Source organism: Somniosus microcephalus, chromosome 11 (genome assembly GCF_052327205.1).
Source record: "Somniosus microcephalus isolate GS21.2 chromosome 11, FLI_Smic_1.0, whole genome shotgun sequence".
NCBI lineage: Eukaryota > Metazoa > Chordata > Chondrichthyes > Squaliformes > Somniosidae > Somniosus > Somniosus microcephalus.
In genome coordinates, this window is record NC_140997.1 from 67,336,450 (window position 1) to 67,356,968 (window position 20,519).

At 47.8% G+C, this 20,519-nt stretch overlaps 1 protein-coding gene across 1 annotated transcript in view; it reads left to right on the forward strand.

Moving 5' to 3' along the window:
* LOC147110641 (uncharacterized) overlaps positions 1-20,519 on the forward strand; it is a 180,457-nt gene that overhangs the window by 96,131 nt on the left and 63,807 nt on the right. The window contains exons 6-7 of the mRNA XM_086000826.1: positions 7,306-7,356; positions 8,347-8,385. Of these exons, the coding sequence (XP_085856952.1) occupies positions 7,306-7,356; positions 8,347-8,385 (90 nt within the window). The remainder of the gene's footprint in view (positions 1-7,305; positions 7,357-8,346; positions 8,386-20,519) is intronic.

Here is a 20,519-nt window from a genome sequence, read left to right on the forward strand (position 1 = left end):
TTGACAGGTTCCCGGCCTGGAAGTCAGCCTGATTGACAGGCTTGGCTTCCAATTGGGTGGGGAATGCTCCAGAGGAGGCCGTAGGAACAGGTAGGTTTGATCCCCGACCCCGGGGGGTGGGTGGGGTCCGATCCCAAGGGGGTTCCGATCCCGGAGGAGCGGGGATTTGTATGTTTATGGGGGATCTGATGGTGAGGGAGCTTGGGGATCTGGGAGAAAGCACTATTGCTCCTCCTGGCCCACAAGGAGTGCTCCCTGAGGCTGACTTTGCCTTGCTGCAGCTGCCGGGTTTCCCGAGACCAAGTAAACCTGGCCAGCCACAGTTAAACCTGCAAAGCAGGTTAATCCGAGGCTTCCAGCCTCATTAACATATTTAAAATGCCAACCTGCTTCCTGGGACCAGGTTGGCTGCCCACCCCTTGTCCCTCCTCAGTAAAACCCAGAAGTCGGCGGATTGGAGCCGACTTCCTGGCACACTACGATTTTTTTTGACCATCTAACTCCCCACTCGCACCTACTCCCACCTGCTCACCCATGTTAAAATTCCCCCCGACGGTGATTGCTCTGATACCCAGCACAAAGTTAGAGAAGTAAATGTCAAATGTTGATTATTCAACATGTATGGCTCTCCAAGGTCATAACTCGACCACAGGAGTTACAAGTGTTTAAGAAATTACCTGCATTTTTATAGCACCTTTTACAACTTCAAGACCTAAAGCACGTCACAGCCAAAGAGGTACTTTGAAGAACTGTTGTAATGTATAAAAACATGACATACAGTTTGCACACAGCAGGGTCCCACAAATAACAATGAGATAAATGACCAGATAATCATTTTTTGGTAGTCTTAGTTTAGGGTTAAATGTTGGCCAGGATACCAGGAACACTTTCCTTCTTGTCTTCAAAAAGTTCCATGAGGTCTTTTACGTCCACCTGAGAGGGCCTCGGTTTAACACTTTATCTGAAAGACGGTACCCCCGGCAGTGCAGCAGTCCCTCAGTTCTGCACTGAAGTATATACCTAGATTACACGCTTAATCAAGTATCCTGAGTGCGCCTTAAGACCACAATCTTCAGACGTAGAGGTGAGAGTGCTACCACTAAGCCAAGGCTGAAATCTAGGCCGCGATTTTGCCTACCGTGGCGGGTCTGGAGCGGGCGAAGTCAGTGGCGGGTCCCAACCCCGCTGCTGGCTCCCTCCCGCTCTGTAAAATGAATTTCCCATGATGGGGCTTGTTAAGCTAGCCCAGCGCATTTCCCGGCCAATTAGAGGAAGCGGGTCTGGTCATCAGCCGGTTTCCTTAAAGGGACCATGTCCAAATTTATTTTGACATTTGTACTCTCAGTGTTCTACAGCATTGAGGTGCTGCAAACACTGGCAATGACTGCACAAAGGCACAGGGCTGCACCCAGGCTCTCCCATGACTCCCTCCATATGTTTATGGAGGGAGTCACAACACGCAGGGAGGTCCTCTTCCCTTCCCATGGGCAGAAGAGACCTCCCCAGGAGATCAACACAGCCTGGTTGCGCATTGCAGAGGAGGGCACAAGCAGGGATGTGGTCAGGAGGACCTGGGTGTAGTGCCACAAACCTTTCAATGATCTCAGTAGATCACAAAACATTAGTACAAAGCCACACTCAACCTCATCCTGCTGTGCCTCTCATCACATCCCCATCACTCTGCCTTCCCTACCCTACTCCTGCACATCCTTACTCACACCAACTTACCTTGCACCTCCACCCATCCCTCTCTATCTATATTATCACATCCCCCTCTCAGGAGCCACCCCTCACACTCACCCTTATCCTAGTCCAATCATACCAACTAATAACACACAAGGGTAGGCACTTGGGTGTTCTATGCAATGTTCATGTAAAGTTTCTGTTAATGTGGTGTCAAACATTGAAACCTTTATTTTCAACACTTTGTGTTCTTGGACAAATTTGTGTGCACCTTTGGAAGTGTCTTAGTGAGTTGCAGTGAATGGTGAGGCATAACGGTACCTCCCGCAATGGCAATGAGTGTGAAAGGAATGGCTTGGACATTGCAGGGATGCTTTATGGTGGTAGAAACATAGAAACATAGAAACATAGAAGATAGGAGCAGGAGTAGGCCATTCGGCCCTTCGAGCCTGCTCCGCCATTCAATGAGATCATGGCTGATCATCCAAATTCAGTACCCAGTCCCTGCCTTCTCCCCATATCCCTTGATCCCTTTAGCCTTAAGAAATATATCCAACTCTTTCTTGAATATACTTAATGAACTGGCCTCCACCGCCCTCTGTGGCAGAGAATTCCACAGGTTCACTACTCTCTGGGTGAAGAAATTCCTCCTCATTTCAGTCCTAAATGGCTTACCCCTTATCCTTAGACTATGACCCCTGGTTCTGGACTCCCCGGCCATCAGAAACATCCTTCCTGCATCTAGTCTGTCCAGGCCTGACAGAATTTTATAGGTTTCGATGAGATCCCCTCTCAATCTTCTAAACTCCAGTGAGTATAAGCCCAATCGACACAATCTCTCCTCATACGTCATTCCTGCCATCCCAGGTATCAGCCTGGTGAATCTTCGCTGCACTCCTTCCATGGCAAGAACGTCCTTCCTCAGGTAAGGCGACCAAAACTGCACACAATACTCAAGGTGTGGTCTCACCAAGGCCCTGTACAACTGCAGCAAGACATCCTTGTTCTTGTACTCGAACCCTCTTGCTACGAAGGCCAACATACCATTTGCCTTCTTAACCGCCTGCTGCACCTGCATGCTTACCTTCAGCGACTGGTGTACAAGAACACCCAGGTCTCTTTGCACTTCCCCTTCTCCCGATCTATTGCCATTCAAATAATAATCTGCCTTCCTGTTTTTGCCACCAAAGTGGATAACCTCACATTTATCCACATTATAGTGCATTTGCCATGTTTCTGCCCAATCACCCAACCTGTCCAAATCGTGCTGGAGTTTCACGACATCCTCCTCACAGCATACCCTCCCACCCAGCTTTGTGTCGTCTGCAAATTTGGAGATATTACATCCAATTCCCTTGTCCAGATCATTAATATATATTGTGAACAGCTGGGGTCCTAGGACCGATCCTTGCGGTACCCCACTAGTCACTGCCTGCCACTCGGAAAACGACCCGTTTATTCCAACTCTTTGCTTTCTGTCCGCCAACTAGTTCTCTATCCAAGTCGGGTGGTGCCAATCTGGCGCATCATGTACAGCATCAAGCGAAGTAAATCTGGCCATGGTGAGGCCATCCCTGGTCTCTCGGGCAGCAATGTGGCCGGGTGCTGATGCCCTCTGTCCTGTGCAGCATCAGTTGATTGCAGAGAAGGTTGGTGTTGTTGTTGGTGCTGATGGCGTTGGGGCTGATCGTGGTGGTTTCTGAGGACCAAGGTGAGAGTGTATAAAGGGCACCCATGCTGATGGAATAGATGGCAGGTGAAGTAGAGATGACAGATGTGATCTATCAATGGTGAGAGAGCTAATGAGGTCAGACTGGATGGAGACTTGTGTAAATACTTGCAGCATGGTGAATCTGCAGTGGAAATTTAGTGAGGAACAGCTTGTGGCTGAGGGAAGATATCTCTGGGAGGTGGGCGCTTTTACTTTACATTTGACGCTGTCAACTCAACAGCTAATTCAATGACCACTGAACTCCTGCCTCAACTTGACAGACGTGGGCGAGCTGTCAATTGCGAAAGTAAAGCTGAAAATCATTCTTAAGTGGCACTAAACAAGCCACTAATTACCTGAATTGGGTCCCCCGCCACTGCCTGTCGGGCCTGATCAATGCTGACAGACCCGACATTGGGAAAGGTATGTGCCGCTATGTAAAAAAAAACACTTTCCCACCCGACCCGCCACCAATCACACCCGCTGACCCCCCCGCAAAATTCCGGCCCCAAGATCTCAAATCCTGGCTCAGTATGTCTCCATGGATTGCAGGCCTGCTTTAGCATCTCATCCAAATGACTATTTACAGGTGAGCCTGGACAACAAGTAGCAGTGAGCTATTAAGGCAGACCTTCCAACTAGAGCTGCTGAAGCTTCAGCGCAATATTCTGTATCAATTGAAAAAAGAAATTTAGAAACCATAAGTAGAAAGCTTTACGCATAGTGGCCCTAAAATTCCACATGGGTTCTTCTGGCCTCCCATAGTAAGGGTACCAGCTGAGCCCCCAGGGAAATGATATAAATGGCTAAAAACAGCTGTTTACACCATTTCTCCGAGGGTTCTGCTGGTTACCCCACTGAAGTTATATTGGGGGGGATCTTCATCCTACCTGCCCAGCTAAAATGTCCCAGGTTACTTCCCCATCAGAAAGCCATTTCTGATTTTAATGGACGTTTCTAAGCTGTCTGCCCATATCCAGTGGAGTCCTACTTCACATATGCTGATCAGGGTCTGATGATGTTATCAGGCTCTGACAGCAATTTTAACTTCGGCCTGAGTGGGGAAACCGTCACAGTTTTCCCATCAGGTGACGGTCAGCCTGAAAACGATTGGGAAGCTGAAGAAGCCCTCCAGGCAAGTTTTTAAATTTCCTTTATGAGACCAAGAGTGCCTAAAGTTTAGCCCTGCCCTGCCCCAGATTCACCCCTTTCCCTACCACAAGACCCCATGCAACCCTCTTCCCCACACTTACCTGAGTGACGGTGGGTGGCCGAGGGCCACATAATTTGCCGGAGGTTGGCATCTGCTTCCCACTCGCTTCCCGCATGCTGGAATCATGCTGACAAGTAAAATCCCTCCCAGAAACTGGGAAAACCTCCAGGAATTTCAGGACCAGTGTGTCCTGCCTGAAGAACTATTCAAGGCAGTATGATCAGGTACCATTACCCTAGTATACAGACATTCAACCAAATAGTCAACTACTTCAACCAACATTGTTGGAACACGTAAAAGGCCATTTGAAAAAGTACTACTCTGCGTATTGATCCTCCAACATGAATTCTTGAAATCTTGCCATACTCTCAGCAACTATCAGGGCCAGTTTTAGAGGTGTCTCTCTTTGATAGCTGCACCCCATTGTTATGTCAGTTATATATGCTAACATACTGAAAGATGAATAAGACCATGTTCTCTGCCTTTACTTAAACTGAATACATCAAGACAAATGTTACAGATAAATAGCAATTTGTTCTGCAAACCAACTTATTTAAATTGTTTATTTCCAGCTTAACTATTAAATGCTAATAATATTATTTAGAATTGACGACACCCAGCTCTACCTCAGCACCACTTCTCTCGACCCCTCCACGGTCTCTATATTGTCAGACTGCTTGTCCGACATCCAGTACTGGATCAGCAGAAATTTTCTCCAATTAAATATTGGGTGATACCGAAGCCATTGTCTTCAGGCCCCGCCACAAACTCCGTTCCCTAGCCACCGACTCCATCCATTTCCCTAACAACTGTCTGAGGCTGAACCAGACAATTCAGAACCCTGGTGTCATATTTGACCCTGAAATGAGCTTCAAACCATATATTCGTGGCATAACTAAGACCGCCTATTTCCATCTCCGAAGCATTGCCCATCGCCGCCCCTGCCTCAGCTCATCCGCTGCTGAAACCCTCATCCATGCCATTGTTACATCTAGACTTGACTATTCCAATGCACTCCTGGCTGGCCTCCTACATTCTACCCTATGTAAACCTGAGGTCATTTAAAACTCTGCTGCCCGTGTCCTAACTCGCACCAAGTCCCATTCACCAATCACCCCTGTGCTCGCTGACTTACATTGGCTCCCGGTTAAGCAACGCCTTGATTTCAAAATTCTCATTCTTGTTTTCAAATCCCTCCATGGCCTCGCCTCTCCCTATCTCTGTAATCTCCTTCACCCCACAACCTCCCGAGATATCTGCACTCCTCAGATTCTGCCCGCTTGAGCATCCCTGATTATAATCGCTCAACCATCAGTAGCCGTGCCTTCAGCTGCCTAGGCCCTAAGCTCTGGAACTCCCTCCCTAAACCTCTCTGCCTCTCTACCTCTCTTTCCTCCTTTAAGATGCTCCTTAAAACCTACCTCTTTGAACAAGCTTTTGGTCATCTGTCCTAATTTCTATGTGGCTCGGTGTCAATTTTTTGTCTTATAACACTCCTGTGAAGCGCCTTGGGACGTTTTACTACATTAAAGGTGCTATATAAATACAAGTTGTTGTTGTTGTTGTTGAATTGATTCAGAGGAGTTTTTTTTATTCGTTTATGGGATATGAGCGTCGCTGACAAGCCCAGCATTTATTGCCCATCTCTAATTGCCCTTGAGAAGGGAGTGGTGAGCTGCCTTCTTGAACCGCTGCAGTCTGCAGGGTGAAGGGACTCCCACAGTGCTGTTAGGTAGGGAGTTCCAGGATATTGACCCAGCGATGATGAAGGATCGGCGATATACTTCGAAGTCAGGATGGTGTGTGACTTGGAGGGGAACTTGGAGGTGGTGGTGTTTCCATGCGCCTGCTGCCCTTGTCCTTCTAGGTGGAAGAGGTCGTGGTTTGGGAGGTGCTGCCGAAGAAGCCTTGGCGAGTTGCTGTAGTGCATCTTGTAGATGGTACACACTGCAGCCACGGTACGCCGGTGGTGGAGGGAGTGAATGTTTAAGGTGGTAGATGGGGTGCCAATCAAGCAGGCTGCTTTGTCCTGGATGGTGTCGAGTTTCTCGAGTGTTGTTGGGACTGCACTCATCCAGGCAAGTGGAGAGTATTCCATCACACTCCTTACTTGTGCCTTGTAGATGGTAGAAAGGCTTTGGGGAGTCAGGAGGTGAGACAATCACCGCAGAATACCCAGCCTCTGACCCGCTCTTGTTGCCACAGTATTTATGTGGCTGGTCCAGTTAAGTTTCTGGTTAATGGTGACCCCCAGGATGTTGATAGTGGGGGGATTTGGTGATGGTAATGCCGTTGAATGTCAAGGGGCGGTGGTTAGACTCTCGCTTGTTGGAGATAGTCATTACCTGGCACTTCTGTGGCGCGAATGTTACCTGTTGCTGAGTCTTACAGTGAAAGTGAGCTAATGAACTTCAGTAGAGTTGCACACCTGTAATTTCCACAGGGGTTGGGGGTTCTGATATAAATGACCATTTACACCATTTCTCCAGGGTTTCTGCCCATCCTCCACTGAAGTTATGGCAGGAGAACCCCCACAGAAATCCTACCCTGTTGTCATTAACCCAGGATGGTTCAGAAATTGTGTCAATTCAGTTATGTATTATTTCAGAAATTAAAGCATGAGATCTCAAAGCATTTTGAAGTATCAACATAAAGTATTGCAATTTTACCAACCATTTTTCCCCTTCTGAAATATTAGGAAATAATACCTCAACATCCATACAGAAAATACAGTTCAAAAACAGCAATGGTAAGCATTTGGAAATTTTGTTTATATACTAATTTTATTTTTGAAATTTTTTGAAATAATGCAGGAGCAATTAAAAGAACTTTGAAAAGATAATTATGTCATAGCCATGGTTAATATTTGTTCAAAAAAGTTATTCCACAAAATGATAAATGGAATCTGAAAATAAAGTATAAAGAAATTCAGCATATCTTTGTTTACCGTAAACTGAAATGTGGGAAGTTCTAATCTTGTATTATTTTGGAATGCAGAAATAGCATTGCAGTCCTCAAAGAACTTTGGTAATTAGAATATCAGTCATTACCAAAATTATCCTGTTTATATCTTTTGTAGGTTTTGAGGAGAAGTTAAGTTAATTGGCAATTACCAATCAAGATAACTTCTTGCACATAGAACTCCTCCCTGTATTTGTGTTTTTATTAAATCTATAACCTAAATATTACAGTTGATTATTTTATCATATGAATGCATATTACACCCAAATTCGTCTCCAGTATTTTAACAGAAGTGTTAACTCATTTATTTTAAATAGGTTTATATAAAATGTTCATATTTACAAACTTAGATCTATGGGAAGAGCTCTGCATATTCTCCATTTTGTTTTGCAAAGAGTTGAATAAACTGGAGTGACATAAGCCAAGGCAATCTCTATTGCGAGTACTTACTCATGATCTTATGTTCTGTATGGACAATGATTGCTGGATGCTTTCCTATTTGTCCATCTTGGCTGAGCATTTCCTATGTATGTGTCAGAATATACTTGCCAAAATCTTTATTTAAAAAAAAAAGTGACCTGAGAGCCATCACTAAACAGATTGATAACTAATGATAGGGAGTGGACACAGTCTAATGGGATCTTGATGGCTTGTGTTACCATAATAATAGGTGTACAAAACAAAATTGGAGATGATCCTGGGTAATTGATATTGCATGACCAGAATTGTCTTCTCCTTATATTTTTTAACACATCTTTCTTATTTCCTTTATTTTTAGATCCAACATTATTTGCCACATATTCCTGAAAGACCAATGGTAAAGCTATGCCTTTCTTACTAAGATGCCTTCCTTTCCTCTTTTAATGTGATTTTGCTATTGTTGGAGGTAAAGGCACTGTAGTTTCTGAAAGATCTTGAATCTATTTTTTCTGGTGTCCTGACTTCTGTATACTTTACTGTGTTCACTTTGAATCTCACATAACGACACAGGAAGGACAGGGAGCAGTCTGCAGTCTTGCCACCACATTATTTTAAGACTTTCACCAATTTAAACAAAGGAACAAATCTTTAAAACAGGGAGACATATGCAGCCTTTTAATAACGCCACACCCAAAAACCTGTCAAGAGGTCAATGAGATCAATGTGTTTCCCGATATAATAATCACTACCTTGAAAATGATTATAGTTTCAACTCAAGCTCACTTGAAATTGCGTGAAACGTTGATTATTCAGATTGATTGGTGAACGGTGTATGCTGATAAGTTGAAAGCAATGGCCCCAAAGTTCCTTGGTTTGCAGTCCTGGTGATTACATTGGGATAATGCTCAGCAATTCCCTCCAGCACTGACCCTGCCAAAGTTTGAGTGGGTCAGTGGGAAGGCATGGCATTTGCATAGGATGGGCAGGCACAAGCATTAATTTGGGTGCATTACTGAGCAAGGGGACAGATGTAGGAAAAAATATGTTTACCTCTTTGGGAATCCAGGGCACTCGCCTGGCCTGAACCTCACCAATGGGACCCATATTAGCATTTGTGGAGATCAGTGCTCCTCCATTCTCACGGCGCACCAGCTGCCGCTTTTATGCCAGGTCCCACAAGATCCTGAGAGCAGGAACTCCTAGTTTAGGGAATCCCGGCCCTGGCTTCATCAATTGCTTTGCAAGGAGCGGAATGCAGGTCTCTGCCATTTCCCTGGGAGTTCCGTCAGAGTTACAACATTGGTACCCCCTTGGAATTTATTTACGTGCCAGTAACTGAATAATGATAACTGGTGTATTTATATCACTCATATATAAGGGGGGGTGGGTGGTGGGAGGACTCAGGAAAGAGTAAATTTAAAAGCAGCGAGAGAAATGTCAAGGCTCCAGAGCAGAGTAGAGTTTTGGGTAAAAATAAGCAAAGTGGGTCAGGGAGGGACAGAGAGAGTAACAAAGGTAATAAGGCATCAGTGACTAAGGTGACATCAGGGAAAAACAGAAATAAGTCAAAGCTAAAGGCACTATATCTGAATGCGCGCAGCATTCGCAACAAAATAGATGAGTTAATAGCACAGATAGAAATGAACAGGTTTGATCTAATAGCCATAATGGAGACGTGTTTGCAAAGTGGCCAAGGTTGGGAACTAAATATTCCAGGATACTTAACTTTTAGAAGAGATAGGCAAAATGGAAAAGGAGGAGGGGTAGCCCTGATAATAAAGGATGGGATAAAGACAGTGGAGAGAAAGGATCTTAGCTCCAAAAATCAAGAAGTAGAATAAGTTTGGGTGGAGCTAAGGAACAGCAAGGGGCAGAAAACATTGTTGAGAGTTGTTTATAGGCCCCCACACAGTAGTTGTAATGTAGGGCAGTGTATAAATCAGGAATTTAGAGGCACATGCAACAAGGGTAATAAAGTAACCATGGGGGACTTTAATCTACACATAGACTGGGCAAACCAAATTTGCAGTAATAGTGTGGAGGATGAATTCATGGAATGTATGCAAGATAGTTTTTTAGATCAGTATGTTGAGGAACCGACTAGGGAACAGGCTCTTTTAAATCTAGTATTGTCTAATGAGAAAGGGTTAATTAATAACCTTGTAGTAAAGGGGCCTTTAGGAAAGAATGACCATAATATGCTAGAATTTTATATTGAGTTTGAAAGTGATTTAGTTAGATCCAAAACTAGGGTCTTAAATCTAAACAAAGCAAACTATGTAGGTGTGAGGGGCTAGTTGGCTATGGTAGATTGGGAAACTACATTAAAAGGTATGATGGTAGATAAGCAATGGCTAGCATTTAAAGAATTAATACATAATTTACAACAAATATACATTCCTTTAAGGTACAAAAGCCCCACAGGAAATGTGGTCTAACCGTGGCTAACAAGAGAAGTTAAATATAGTATTAGATCAAAGGAAGAGGCTTATAATGTTGCCAAAAAGAGTAGTAAGCCTGAGGATTGGGAGGATTTTAAAATTCAGCAAAGGAGGACCAAGAAATTGAAAAAGAAAGGGAAAATAGAATATGAGAGTAAACTAGCGAGAGACATAAAAACAGACTGTGAAAGCTTCTATATGTATGTAAAAAGGAAAAGATTAGCGAAAGTAAATGTGGGTCCCTTACAGGCTGAGACAGGAGAAATTATAATGGGGAATAAGGAAATGGCAGAGAAATTAAACGAATACTTTGGGCTGGATTTTGCCGGCGCTCAGAGGGCGGGTTTGGATCAAAGGGTAAAATCATTTTGATTGACGGCGGGTTGCGATGCCACCGTCAACCCGCCGCCAAACAATTTTCCCAAGTGTCGGGTCCCCGAATTGCGCATGGACCCGACACCTAGCGGCGGGAAGAGGATTAAAGCCAATTACCTGCCTATTAACAGGTAGTTGACCGTCTATTTTTTAATTTTGCCACTTCCGCCTCGGGTTTCCTGACGTCTGGACACCATGCCAGGTAAGTGTGGCATGTTGTGAGTCTGCTGTAATGTTTCTGGATTGATGACAGCTGCAGAAGTGGTGCGAAGGATCCAATGGTACACTGGTGAGTCTCAGAGGTAAGAAAATGTTGGGAAATTCATTTTTAATGCATTTACAAATTGTTTAGGTAACAAGTTTTGAAATCCATGTCCAGTGCCACCTTATTGGGAGAACCTCTCTCACCAGTGACAGATCGCTTCTGTCACCTCACCTGCAGCTGCCATCTTTTCCAGGCTATGGACGGAGTCAGTGGAGAGCCTGGGTACAAGAGCTCACCTTGGTACAGTGATTGTCAGTGTTTGCAGCACCTCAATGCTGTCAAACACTGAGAAATCAGCTGTCAAAAAAAAATTGTGCGTGTTCCCTTTAAAAAAAACGGCAGATGACGCGTCATCAAATGACGTCATCTGACCGGCTTCTTCTTAATTGGCCGGCAAGCCCGCAGGGCGGGCTTAACAAGGTCAATCAACGTAAAATCACGTCTGTGGGCCGGATGCAGTTGGGGGTGGGACTGGAAGCCGGAAACCACCTGACCCATACCCAACCTGCCTCCATTGAAAAAATCGCCGCCTTTGTATCTGTCTTCATGGGAAAAGACGCAAAAAACTTCCCGGAAATAGTGGAGAACCAAGGCTCTAGCGAGAATGAGGAAATTAGTATAAGTGAAAAAAATAGTACTGGAAAATTAATGGGACTGAAAGCCAATAAATCCCCTGGACCTGATGGCCTACATCCTAGGGTCTTTAAAGAGGTGGCTATAGAGATAGTAGATGCGTTGGTTGTTATTTTCCAAAATTCCATAGATTCTAGAACAGTTCCCGTGGATTGGAAGGTAACAAATGTAATTCCACTATTTAAGAAAGGAGGAAGAGAGAAAATGGGAAGCTACAGACCAGTTAGCCTGACATCAGTAGTAGGGAAAATGCTAGAATCTATTATTAAGGATGCGGTAACAGGGCACTTAGAAAATAATAATAGGATTGGGCAGAGTCAACACGGATTTATGAAAGGGAAATCGCATTTGACGAATCTGTTAGAGTTTCTTGAGGGTGGAACGAGCAGAATAGATAAGGGGGAACCAGTGGATGTGGTGTATTTGGATGTTCAGAAGGCATTCAATAAGGTGCCACACAAGAGCTTATTAAACAAAATTAGGGCTCATGGGATTGGGTGTAATATACTAGCATGGATTGAGGATTGGTTAATGGGCAGAAAACAGAGAGTAGGAATAAACGGGTCATTTTCAGGTTGGCAGGCTATAACTAGTGGGGTACCGCAAGGATCAGTGCTTGGACCTCAGCTATTCACAATCTAAATCAATGATTTGGATGAGGGGACCAAATGTAATATATCCAAGTTTGCTGATGATACAAAGCTGGACTGGAATGTAAGTTGTGAGGAGGATGCAAAGAGGCTTCAAGGGTATATAGACAGGCTAAGTGAGTGGGCAAGAACATAGTAAATGGAATATATTGTGGAGCAATGTGAAGTTATCCACTTTGGTAGGAAAAATAGAAAAGCAGAGTATTTTCTAAATGATGAGAGATTGGGAAATGTGGTGTTCAGAGGGACCTGGGTGTCCTTGTACATGAATCACTGAAAGTTAACATGCAGGTACAGCAAGCAATTAGGAAAGGAAATGGCATGTTGGCCTTTATTACAAGAGGATTTGAGTATAAGAGTAAAGACGTCTTACTGCAATTATATAGGGCCTTGGTGAGACCACACCTGGCGTATTGTGTACAGTTTTGGTCTCCTTACCTAAGGAAGGATATACTTGCCATAGAGGGAGTGCAACTAAGGTTCACCAGACTGGTTCCTGGGATGGGGGCATTGTCCTATGGGGACAGATTGAGTAGACTAGGCCTATATTCTCTAGAGTTTAGAAGAATGAGTGGTGATCTCATTGAAGCATACACAATTCTTACAGGACTTGACAGGGTAGATGCAGGGAGGATGTTTCCCCTGGCTGGGGAGTCTAGAACCAGGGTTACAGTCTCAGAATAAGGGGCCGGCCATTTAGGACTGAGATGAGGAGAAAGTTCTTCACTCAGAGGGTGGTGAATCTTTGGAATTCTCTACCCCAGAGGGCTGTGGAGGCTCAGTCGTTGAGTATATTCAAGACAGAGATCGATAGATTTTTGAATATTAAGGGAATCAAGGGACATGGGGATAGTGTGGGAAAGCGGAGATGAGGTAGAAGATCAGCCATGATCTTATTGAATGACGAAGCAGGCTCGAATGACCAAATGGCCTACTCCTGCTCCTATTTCTTATGTTCTTATGTTTTTATGTTCATACATATGCTGAGTGTGCCACTGGTGTTAGTAATCATCTCCTATGTATCTTATAGTGCTTATAAGCTTTGGTATATATTCGTTAGATTTCTTCTGTACTAATTAAAAAGATACTTATAATTGCGTTTCTAATTGGGCAATAGCACACTATTTGGCAACAGTAATTACATTTTAGCTATGTCTATGGTAAGACTTTGCTCAATCTAACGGAGCTACTTTGTTCTAATCTATTTTTGTCCAGTAGATGAACTACTGCCCAGATTATGAGCAGTTCAAAACTGTCTCTTATTTGTAATGTAAATTTAAAACCAACCCGCTCCCAGGAGGTGGGTCTCTCATTTATATATTTTAAAAAGTGCTGCTTCAGATTTTACCTCCATTTTAAATTTAAACCGTTAGATGAAGGGAGGCATGGACTGCTGGATCCAGCAGGTAAGTACCTTTCCAGCCTTGCTTGTGGGCAGGAGGAGCAGGAGTACGTCCGCCCCCGCCCCCCCAACAGTCTTTCCGAACTCTTCCATCCTCCTCTGTGCTCCTCAACTATGGCCTCTGACCTCCCCCTGACCCTTCTGATCTCCCTCCGACCCTTCCAATCTCCCCCCGACTTTTCTGATCTCTCCTCCGACCCTTCCGATCTTCCCCACCCCTCCGGCCTCTGATCTCCCACTCCCTCCCCCCGCCCCTGAACCTTCCGATTGCCACCCACCACCCCCTCCACCCAAGCCTCTGATCTCCCCCAACACCGGCCTCTGATCCCTCCCACCCTCCTCACCGCCCCTGGCTATGGGCCTGGTGCCAAAGGCCTACCCGACCAGCAGCCTCTCAATCTGGCTGGCTGCGGCCTGGAAACGGCGACAAAAATTGTTAATCAGGTCCTTCCAATAAATTCGGCAGGACCTAAAGGAGCCCATCCTTCTGGATTTCCTGAATGCAAAAGAGCCCCTCCATTCCCTCCCTGCCTCCACGTAAATATTGGGGCCAATATTGTGGAGAGTTTAATTAGAGGGATCTATGGAGCACTTCATGCAGTGAAAAAAAAATTCACGCAGTGAGCAAAATAGAACTTCAAATGTAACGTCATGGCAGCAAGAAATGTGATTCATCATATTTTTTAATTGCTTTTAACATAGAAGATAGGAGCAGGAGTAGGCCATTCAGCCCCTCGAGCCTGCTCCGCCATTCAATGAGATCATGGCTGATCATCCAAATTCAGGACCCTGTCCCTGCCTTCTCTCCATATCCCTTGATCCCTTTAGCCTTAAGAAATATATCTAACTCCTTCTTGAATATATTTAATGAATTGGCCTCTACTGCCTTCTGTGGTAGAGAATTCCACAGGTTCACCATTCTCTGGGTGAAGAAATTCCTCCTCATCTCTGTCCTAAATGGCTTACTCCTTATCCTTAGACTATGACCCCTGGTTCTAGACTCCCCGGCCATTGGGAACATCCTTCCTGCATCTAGTCTGTCTAGTCCTGTTAGAATTTTATAAGTTTCAATGAGATCCCCTCTCATTCTTCTGAACTCCAGTGAGTATAAGCCCAATTGACCCAATCTCTCCTCATACGTCATTCCTGCCATCCCAGGTATGAGCCTGGTGAATCTTCGCTGCACTCCCTCCATGGCAAGAACATCCTTCCTCAGATAAGCCGACCAAAACTGCACACAATACTCAAGATGTGGTCTCACCAAGAACCTGTAAAACTCCAGCAAGACATCCTTGTTCCTGTACTCAAACCCTCTCGCTACGAAGGCCAATATACCATTTGCCTTCTTAACCACCTGCTGCACCTGCATGCTTACCTTCAGCGACTGGTGCACAAGGACACCCAGGTCTGGTTGCACTTCCCCTTCACCCAATCTATTGCCATTCAGATAATAATCTGCCTTCCTGTTTTTGACACCAAAGTGGATAACCTCGCATTTATCCATGTTATATTGCATCTGCCATGCTTCTGCCCAATCACCCAACCTGTCCAAATCATACTTGAGTTTCTCAGCATCCTCCTCACAGCACACACGCCCACCCAGCTTTGTGTCGTCTGCAAACTTGGAGATATTACATCTAGTTCCCTCGCCTAGATCATTAATATATATTGTGAACAGCTGGGGTCCTAGGACCGATCCCTGCGGTACCCCACTAGTCACTGCCTGCCACTCGGAAAAAGACCCGTTTATTCCAACTCTTTGCTTTCTGTCTGCCAACCAGTTCTCTATCCAAGTCAATACCTTGCCCCCAATCCCATGTGCCTTAACTTTACACGCTAATCTCTTATGTGGGACCTTATCGAAAGCCTTCTGAAAGTCCAAATACACCACATCCACTGGTTCTCCCTTATCTATTTTACCAGTTATATCCTCAAAAAAATTCCAGTAGATTAGTCAAGCACGATTTACCTTTTGTAAATCCATGTTGACTTTGTCCGATCCTGTCACTGTTTTCCAAGTGCTCTGCTATTACATCTTTTATAATGGACTCTAGCATTTTCCCCACTACCGATGTCAGGCTTGCCGGTCTATAATTCCCCGTTTTCTTCCTACCACCTTTTTTGAATAGTGGGGTAACATTAGCTACCCGCCAATCCATGGGTACTGTTCCAGAGTCTATCGAATTTTGGAAGATGACTAGCAATGCATCTACTATTTCTGGGGCCACGTCCTTAAGTACCCTAGGATGTAGATTATCAGGCCCTGGGGATTTATCGGCCTTCAATCCCGTCAATTTCCCCAACACCATTTCCCTACAAATACTGATTTCTTTCAGTTCCTCCCTCTCATTAGACCCTATGTTCCCCGACATTTCTGGGAGGTTATTTAACATCATACTCTTTATATCTGCAAAAAATCCTTTATGAGGGTAACAGCTTGTCATCGGATATGTCACAACCTCATTTCTCTTCATGATGTATTTCTTCCCTTTGTTTGATTTTAGCTTCTGCCTTATCTTATTAATTAATAGGCCTGGGTGTCTAGTTTCAGCAACTTTAATACTTTATTAAGAAATTCAAGATTTAGCCCCTGCCTGATCTTATATTGATACATCAATCATATTGAACAAGCAAATGAAATGCGTCTGTATACTTACATATATGCGACTCGTTGGATGACTGTCAGATGCCTTGAGTTTGGGCTCCAGTGTCTTTAATTCAAGCTGCTTGCAGGTCACCAGGATACACTATAGATAAGTGTGAGGTGGTACATTTTGGTAGGAAGGTTAAGGAGGCCACATACTACTTGGAAAGTAAGTGGTAAAGGAGCAGAGGGATCTGGGGGTACAGATACACAAATCACTAAAAGTAGTGACGCAGGTTAATAAGGCCATTAAAAAAAAAGCAAACAAAGCACTGGGGTTCATTTCTAGAGGGAGGGAACTGAAAGGCAGAGAAGCTATGTTACAAAGTTACAAAGTATTTATAGCACAGAAACAGGCCAGTCGGCCCAACAGGTCCATGCCGGTGTTTATGCTCCACACGAGCCTCCTCCCACCCATCTACATCTAACCTTAACATATCCTTCTATGCCTTCCTCTCTGATGTGCTTATCTAGCTTTCCCTTAAATGCATCTACGCTATTCGCCTCAACTACTCCCCGTGGTAGTGAGTTCCACATTTTTATCACTCTCTGGGTAAAGAAGTTTCTCCTGAATTCCCTATTGGATTTATTAGTGACTATTGTTGCGGCTGCCACGGAACACGAATGGAGGCCGAACCGATCTGAGGAACACATGGCTTTTATTACATTCTCTTGAGAGATGGCTGCTCCAGCTCCTCTCTCTGCTAAACCCGAAAACAGACTGAGGGCGACACCCGCGCTTTTGAGTACACACTGAGGGCGACGCCCGCTCCTTTGTCATGCCTTAAAGGCAGCATGCTTCTTAAAGGCAAGGTGGCCGATTTATTGTCCACGGACGGAAAAGTGGATTGCACCCGTTTAGGTGGCGATCCGCCACACAGCTCCCCCCAGAATCCGCTTAGGAGGTGTGGACGAGACGGTGCGGCGGTCTGATGGGCCGACCGGAGCGGCTCTTGTAGGACGCCGGTGGACGTGGAACGGTCGGGCGTGGAGCAGCCGGGTGTACTGGCTTGAGGGCAGGTCGGCCGCGTGGCGGTGGACGAGCTACTGGGACCTGCTCACCGGGCTCCGAGTTTGCTGGCTTGAGTCGGTCAACCGACACTTTTTCAGTCCTGTCGCCCACTTGTAGGTCGAAAAATTTGTCCCCAGCCTGTAGCACTTTGTAGGGCCCGTCGTACGGGGGTTGAAGGGGTCCGCGGTGGGCATCGTGCCGGACGAAAACGAACCGTGCCTGGTGCAGGCTTAGCGGGACGTGTGAGGTGGATTCGCCGTGCCGGGCAATGGGCACTGGGGCGAACTGTAGCGCTGGTGAGGCGAAGTCGTGGCGTTGCTGGTCGGCTGACCAGGGTGTCGTGGCGGTGGGCAGGAACTCGCCGGGTACGCGCAGCGGCTGGCCGTACACGAGCTCTGCTGCCGATGCGTGGAGGTCTTCTTTAACCGCGGAGCGCAGGCCGAGGAGGACCCACGGGAGTCGGTCGGTCCAGGCGCCGTCCTGGAGGCTGGCTCGAAGAGATGCCTTCAAGGATCTGTGGAACCGCTCACACAGTCCGTTGGCTTGGGGGTGGTACGCTGTGGTGCGGTGAATGGTCACCCCGAGATTGCGTGCGATGGCGGTCCAGAGTTCAGAGGTAAATTGCGGACCTCTGTCCGACGTCATGTCGGAGGGGACGCCGAACCGTGCGACCCAGCTGCTGACGAAGGCTCTGGCGATGTCGGCGGTGGTGGCAGAGGTCAGTGGAATTGCCTCGGGCCAGCGCGTGGTGCGGCCGACGATCGTCAGCAAGTGCGTGTGGCCTTGCGACGGCGGCAGGGGCCCGACGATGTCCACGTGGATGTGGTCGAATCTACGTGAAGGGACGGTGAACTCCTCGAGGGGTGCTTTCGTGTGTTGCTGCACCTTGGCCCGTTGGCAGGCTAGGCAGGAGTTGGCCCAAGTACGCACATCCTTGTGAAGGCCGCGCCAGACAAAGCGGTTGGCTACCAATTTGATGGATGCGCGGGTGCCGGGGTGGGAGAGGTTGTGGAGAATCTCGAATACCCGGCGGCGCCAGGACGCTGGGACGACGGGCCGAGGTTGAGATAGGGATATGTCGCACTTGACCATGACTGCGGTCGGGCCGCAGGCGACGTCGGCCAGGCGTAGCCCTGGTAGGTTGGTAGGTGCGGAGAGCAGATCAGGGTCCGTGAGCTGGTCTGCTGCGAGTTGAGCGTAGTCGATTGCCAGGTGTGCGGCGTGGATGGCGGGGTGGGAGAGGCAGTCGGCTACCACGTTGTCTCGGCCGGAGACGTGTTGGATGTCCGTGGTGAACTCGGACACTGCCGCGAGCTGGCGCTGCTGCCTGGCGGACCAGGGGTCGGTTGTCTTTGCCATTGCGAATGTCAGGGGTTTGTGGTCGACAAACGCAGTGAAGGGGTGGCCCTCCAGCAAAAACCGAAAATGGCAGACCGCCAGGTACAGCGCGAGGAGCTCGCGGTCGAAGGTGCTGTACTTGACCTCCGGGGGGCGTAGTTGGCGGCTGAAGAAGGCAAGTGGTTGCCAGGCGCCGTCGATCCACTGCTCGTACACGGCACCGACCGCGTGGTCGGAGGCGTCCGTGGTGAGCGCTACTCTGGCATTGGGCCGTGGGTGCGCGAGCAGGGTGGCGTCGGCGAGCGCGGTCTTGGTGGAGTTGAAGGCGGCTGATACGTCTGCCGTCCATTCGACCGCCATCTTGCCGCTCCTGCCCCGGAGGGCTTCATACAGGGGCCTCATGTGGGACGCCGCTTTGGGGATGAAGCGGTTGTAGAAATTCACCATCCCGAGGAACTCCTGGAGTCCTTTGATGGTGGTGGGGCGGGGAAATTGCTGGACGGCCTGCACCTTGGTGGGCAGGGGAATGGCCCCAGCATGGGTGATGTGGTGGCCGAGGAAGTCGATCTTGTCCAGGCCGAACTGGCACTTGGCTGGGCTGAGGATGAGCCCGTGGTCGCTGAGGCGCCCGAACAGGATGTGAAGGTGTTCGAGGTGTTCCTGCTTGGAGGAACTGGCTACCAGGATGTCATCCAGGTAGACGAACAGGAACTTCAGGTCCCGAAGGACCGAGTCCATGAGCCGTTGGAATGCCTGGGCCGCATTTTTGAGGCCGAAGGGCATCCGCAGGAACTCGAAAAGCCCGAAGGGGGTGATTACGGCCGTCTTGGGGACGTCCGCGGGGTGGACGGGGACTTGGTGGTAGCCGCGCACCAGGTCGACTTTGGAAAAGACTGCGCGGCCGGCCAGTCTAGCTGAGAAGTCCTGAATGTGCGGCACGGGGTACCGAACAGGGGTGGTGGCATCGTTGAGGCGGCGGTAATCCCCGCAGGGGCGCCAACCCCCGCCTGGTTTGGGGGCAATGTGGAGTGGGGAGGCCCAGAGACTGTTGGAGCGGCGGATGATGCCGAGCTGTTCCATAGTGGCAAACTCGGTCCGCGCGATCTCCAGTTTGGCCGGGTCCAGCCTGCGGGCGTGGGCGTACACTGGGGGGCCTGTGGTGGGGTTGAAGTGTTCCACCCCATGTTTGGCGACCTCCGCGGAGAAGGTCGGGTTGGTGAGGGCCGGGAATTCGGCCAGGAGTGCCGAGTAGTCATCCGTGGCCCGGGCGTGGCACTGTGACGCCATGTCGGCGGGTTGATGGGGGGCCATGGCACCCAGGATGGGGGACATGGTGTTCATGTCCACGAGGCGGTGTCGAGGGATGTCTACCAGTAGGCCGTGGGCGCACAGGAAGTCTGCGCCGATGAGAGGGGAGAGTACCTTGGCAGTGATGAACTCCCATCGGTAGCGGCAACCAGCGAGGTCGAGGGTGACTGTGCGGGTGCCGTACGTCCGGATGTCCGAGCCGTTAGCGGCAGCCAGCGCCTGTCCTCGTTCGCCCTTTTGGATGTCGAGGGCGGAGGCCGGGATGATGCTGTGCTGAGCTCCAGTGTCGCACAGGAACCGGCGGCCGGTTTTGTCATCCGTGACGTACAGCAGGGAGCCCGCGTGGCCCACGGCCATCGCGGGGGCTGGTACGGGGGTGGACTTGAAGGAGCAGGGAGGTGTGCACCGTTGTGCCCTGGCGCCAAACCGTGCGTGGTAGTAACAGTAGCCCGGGTTTGTGGGG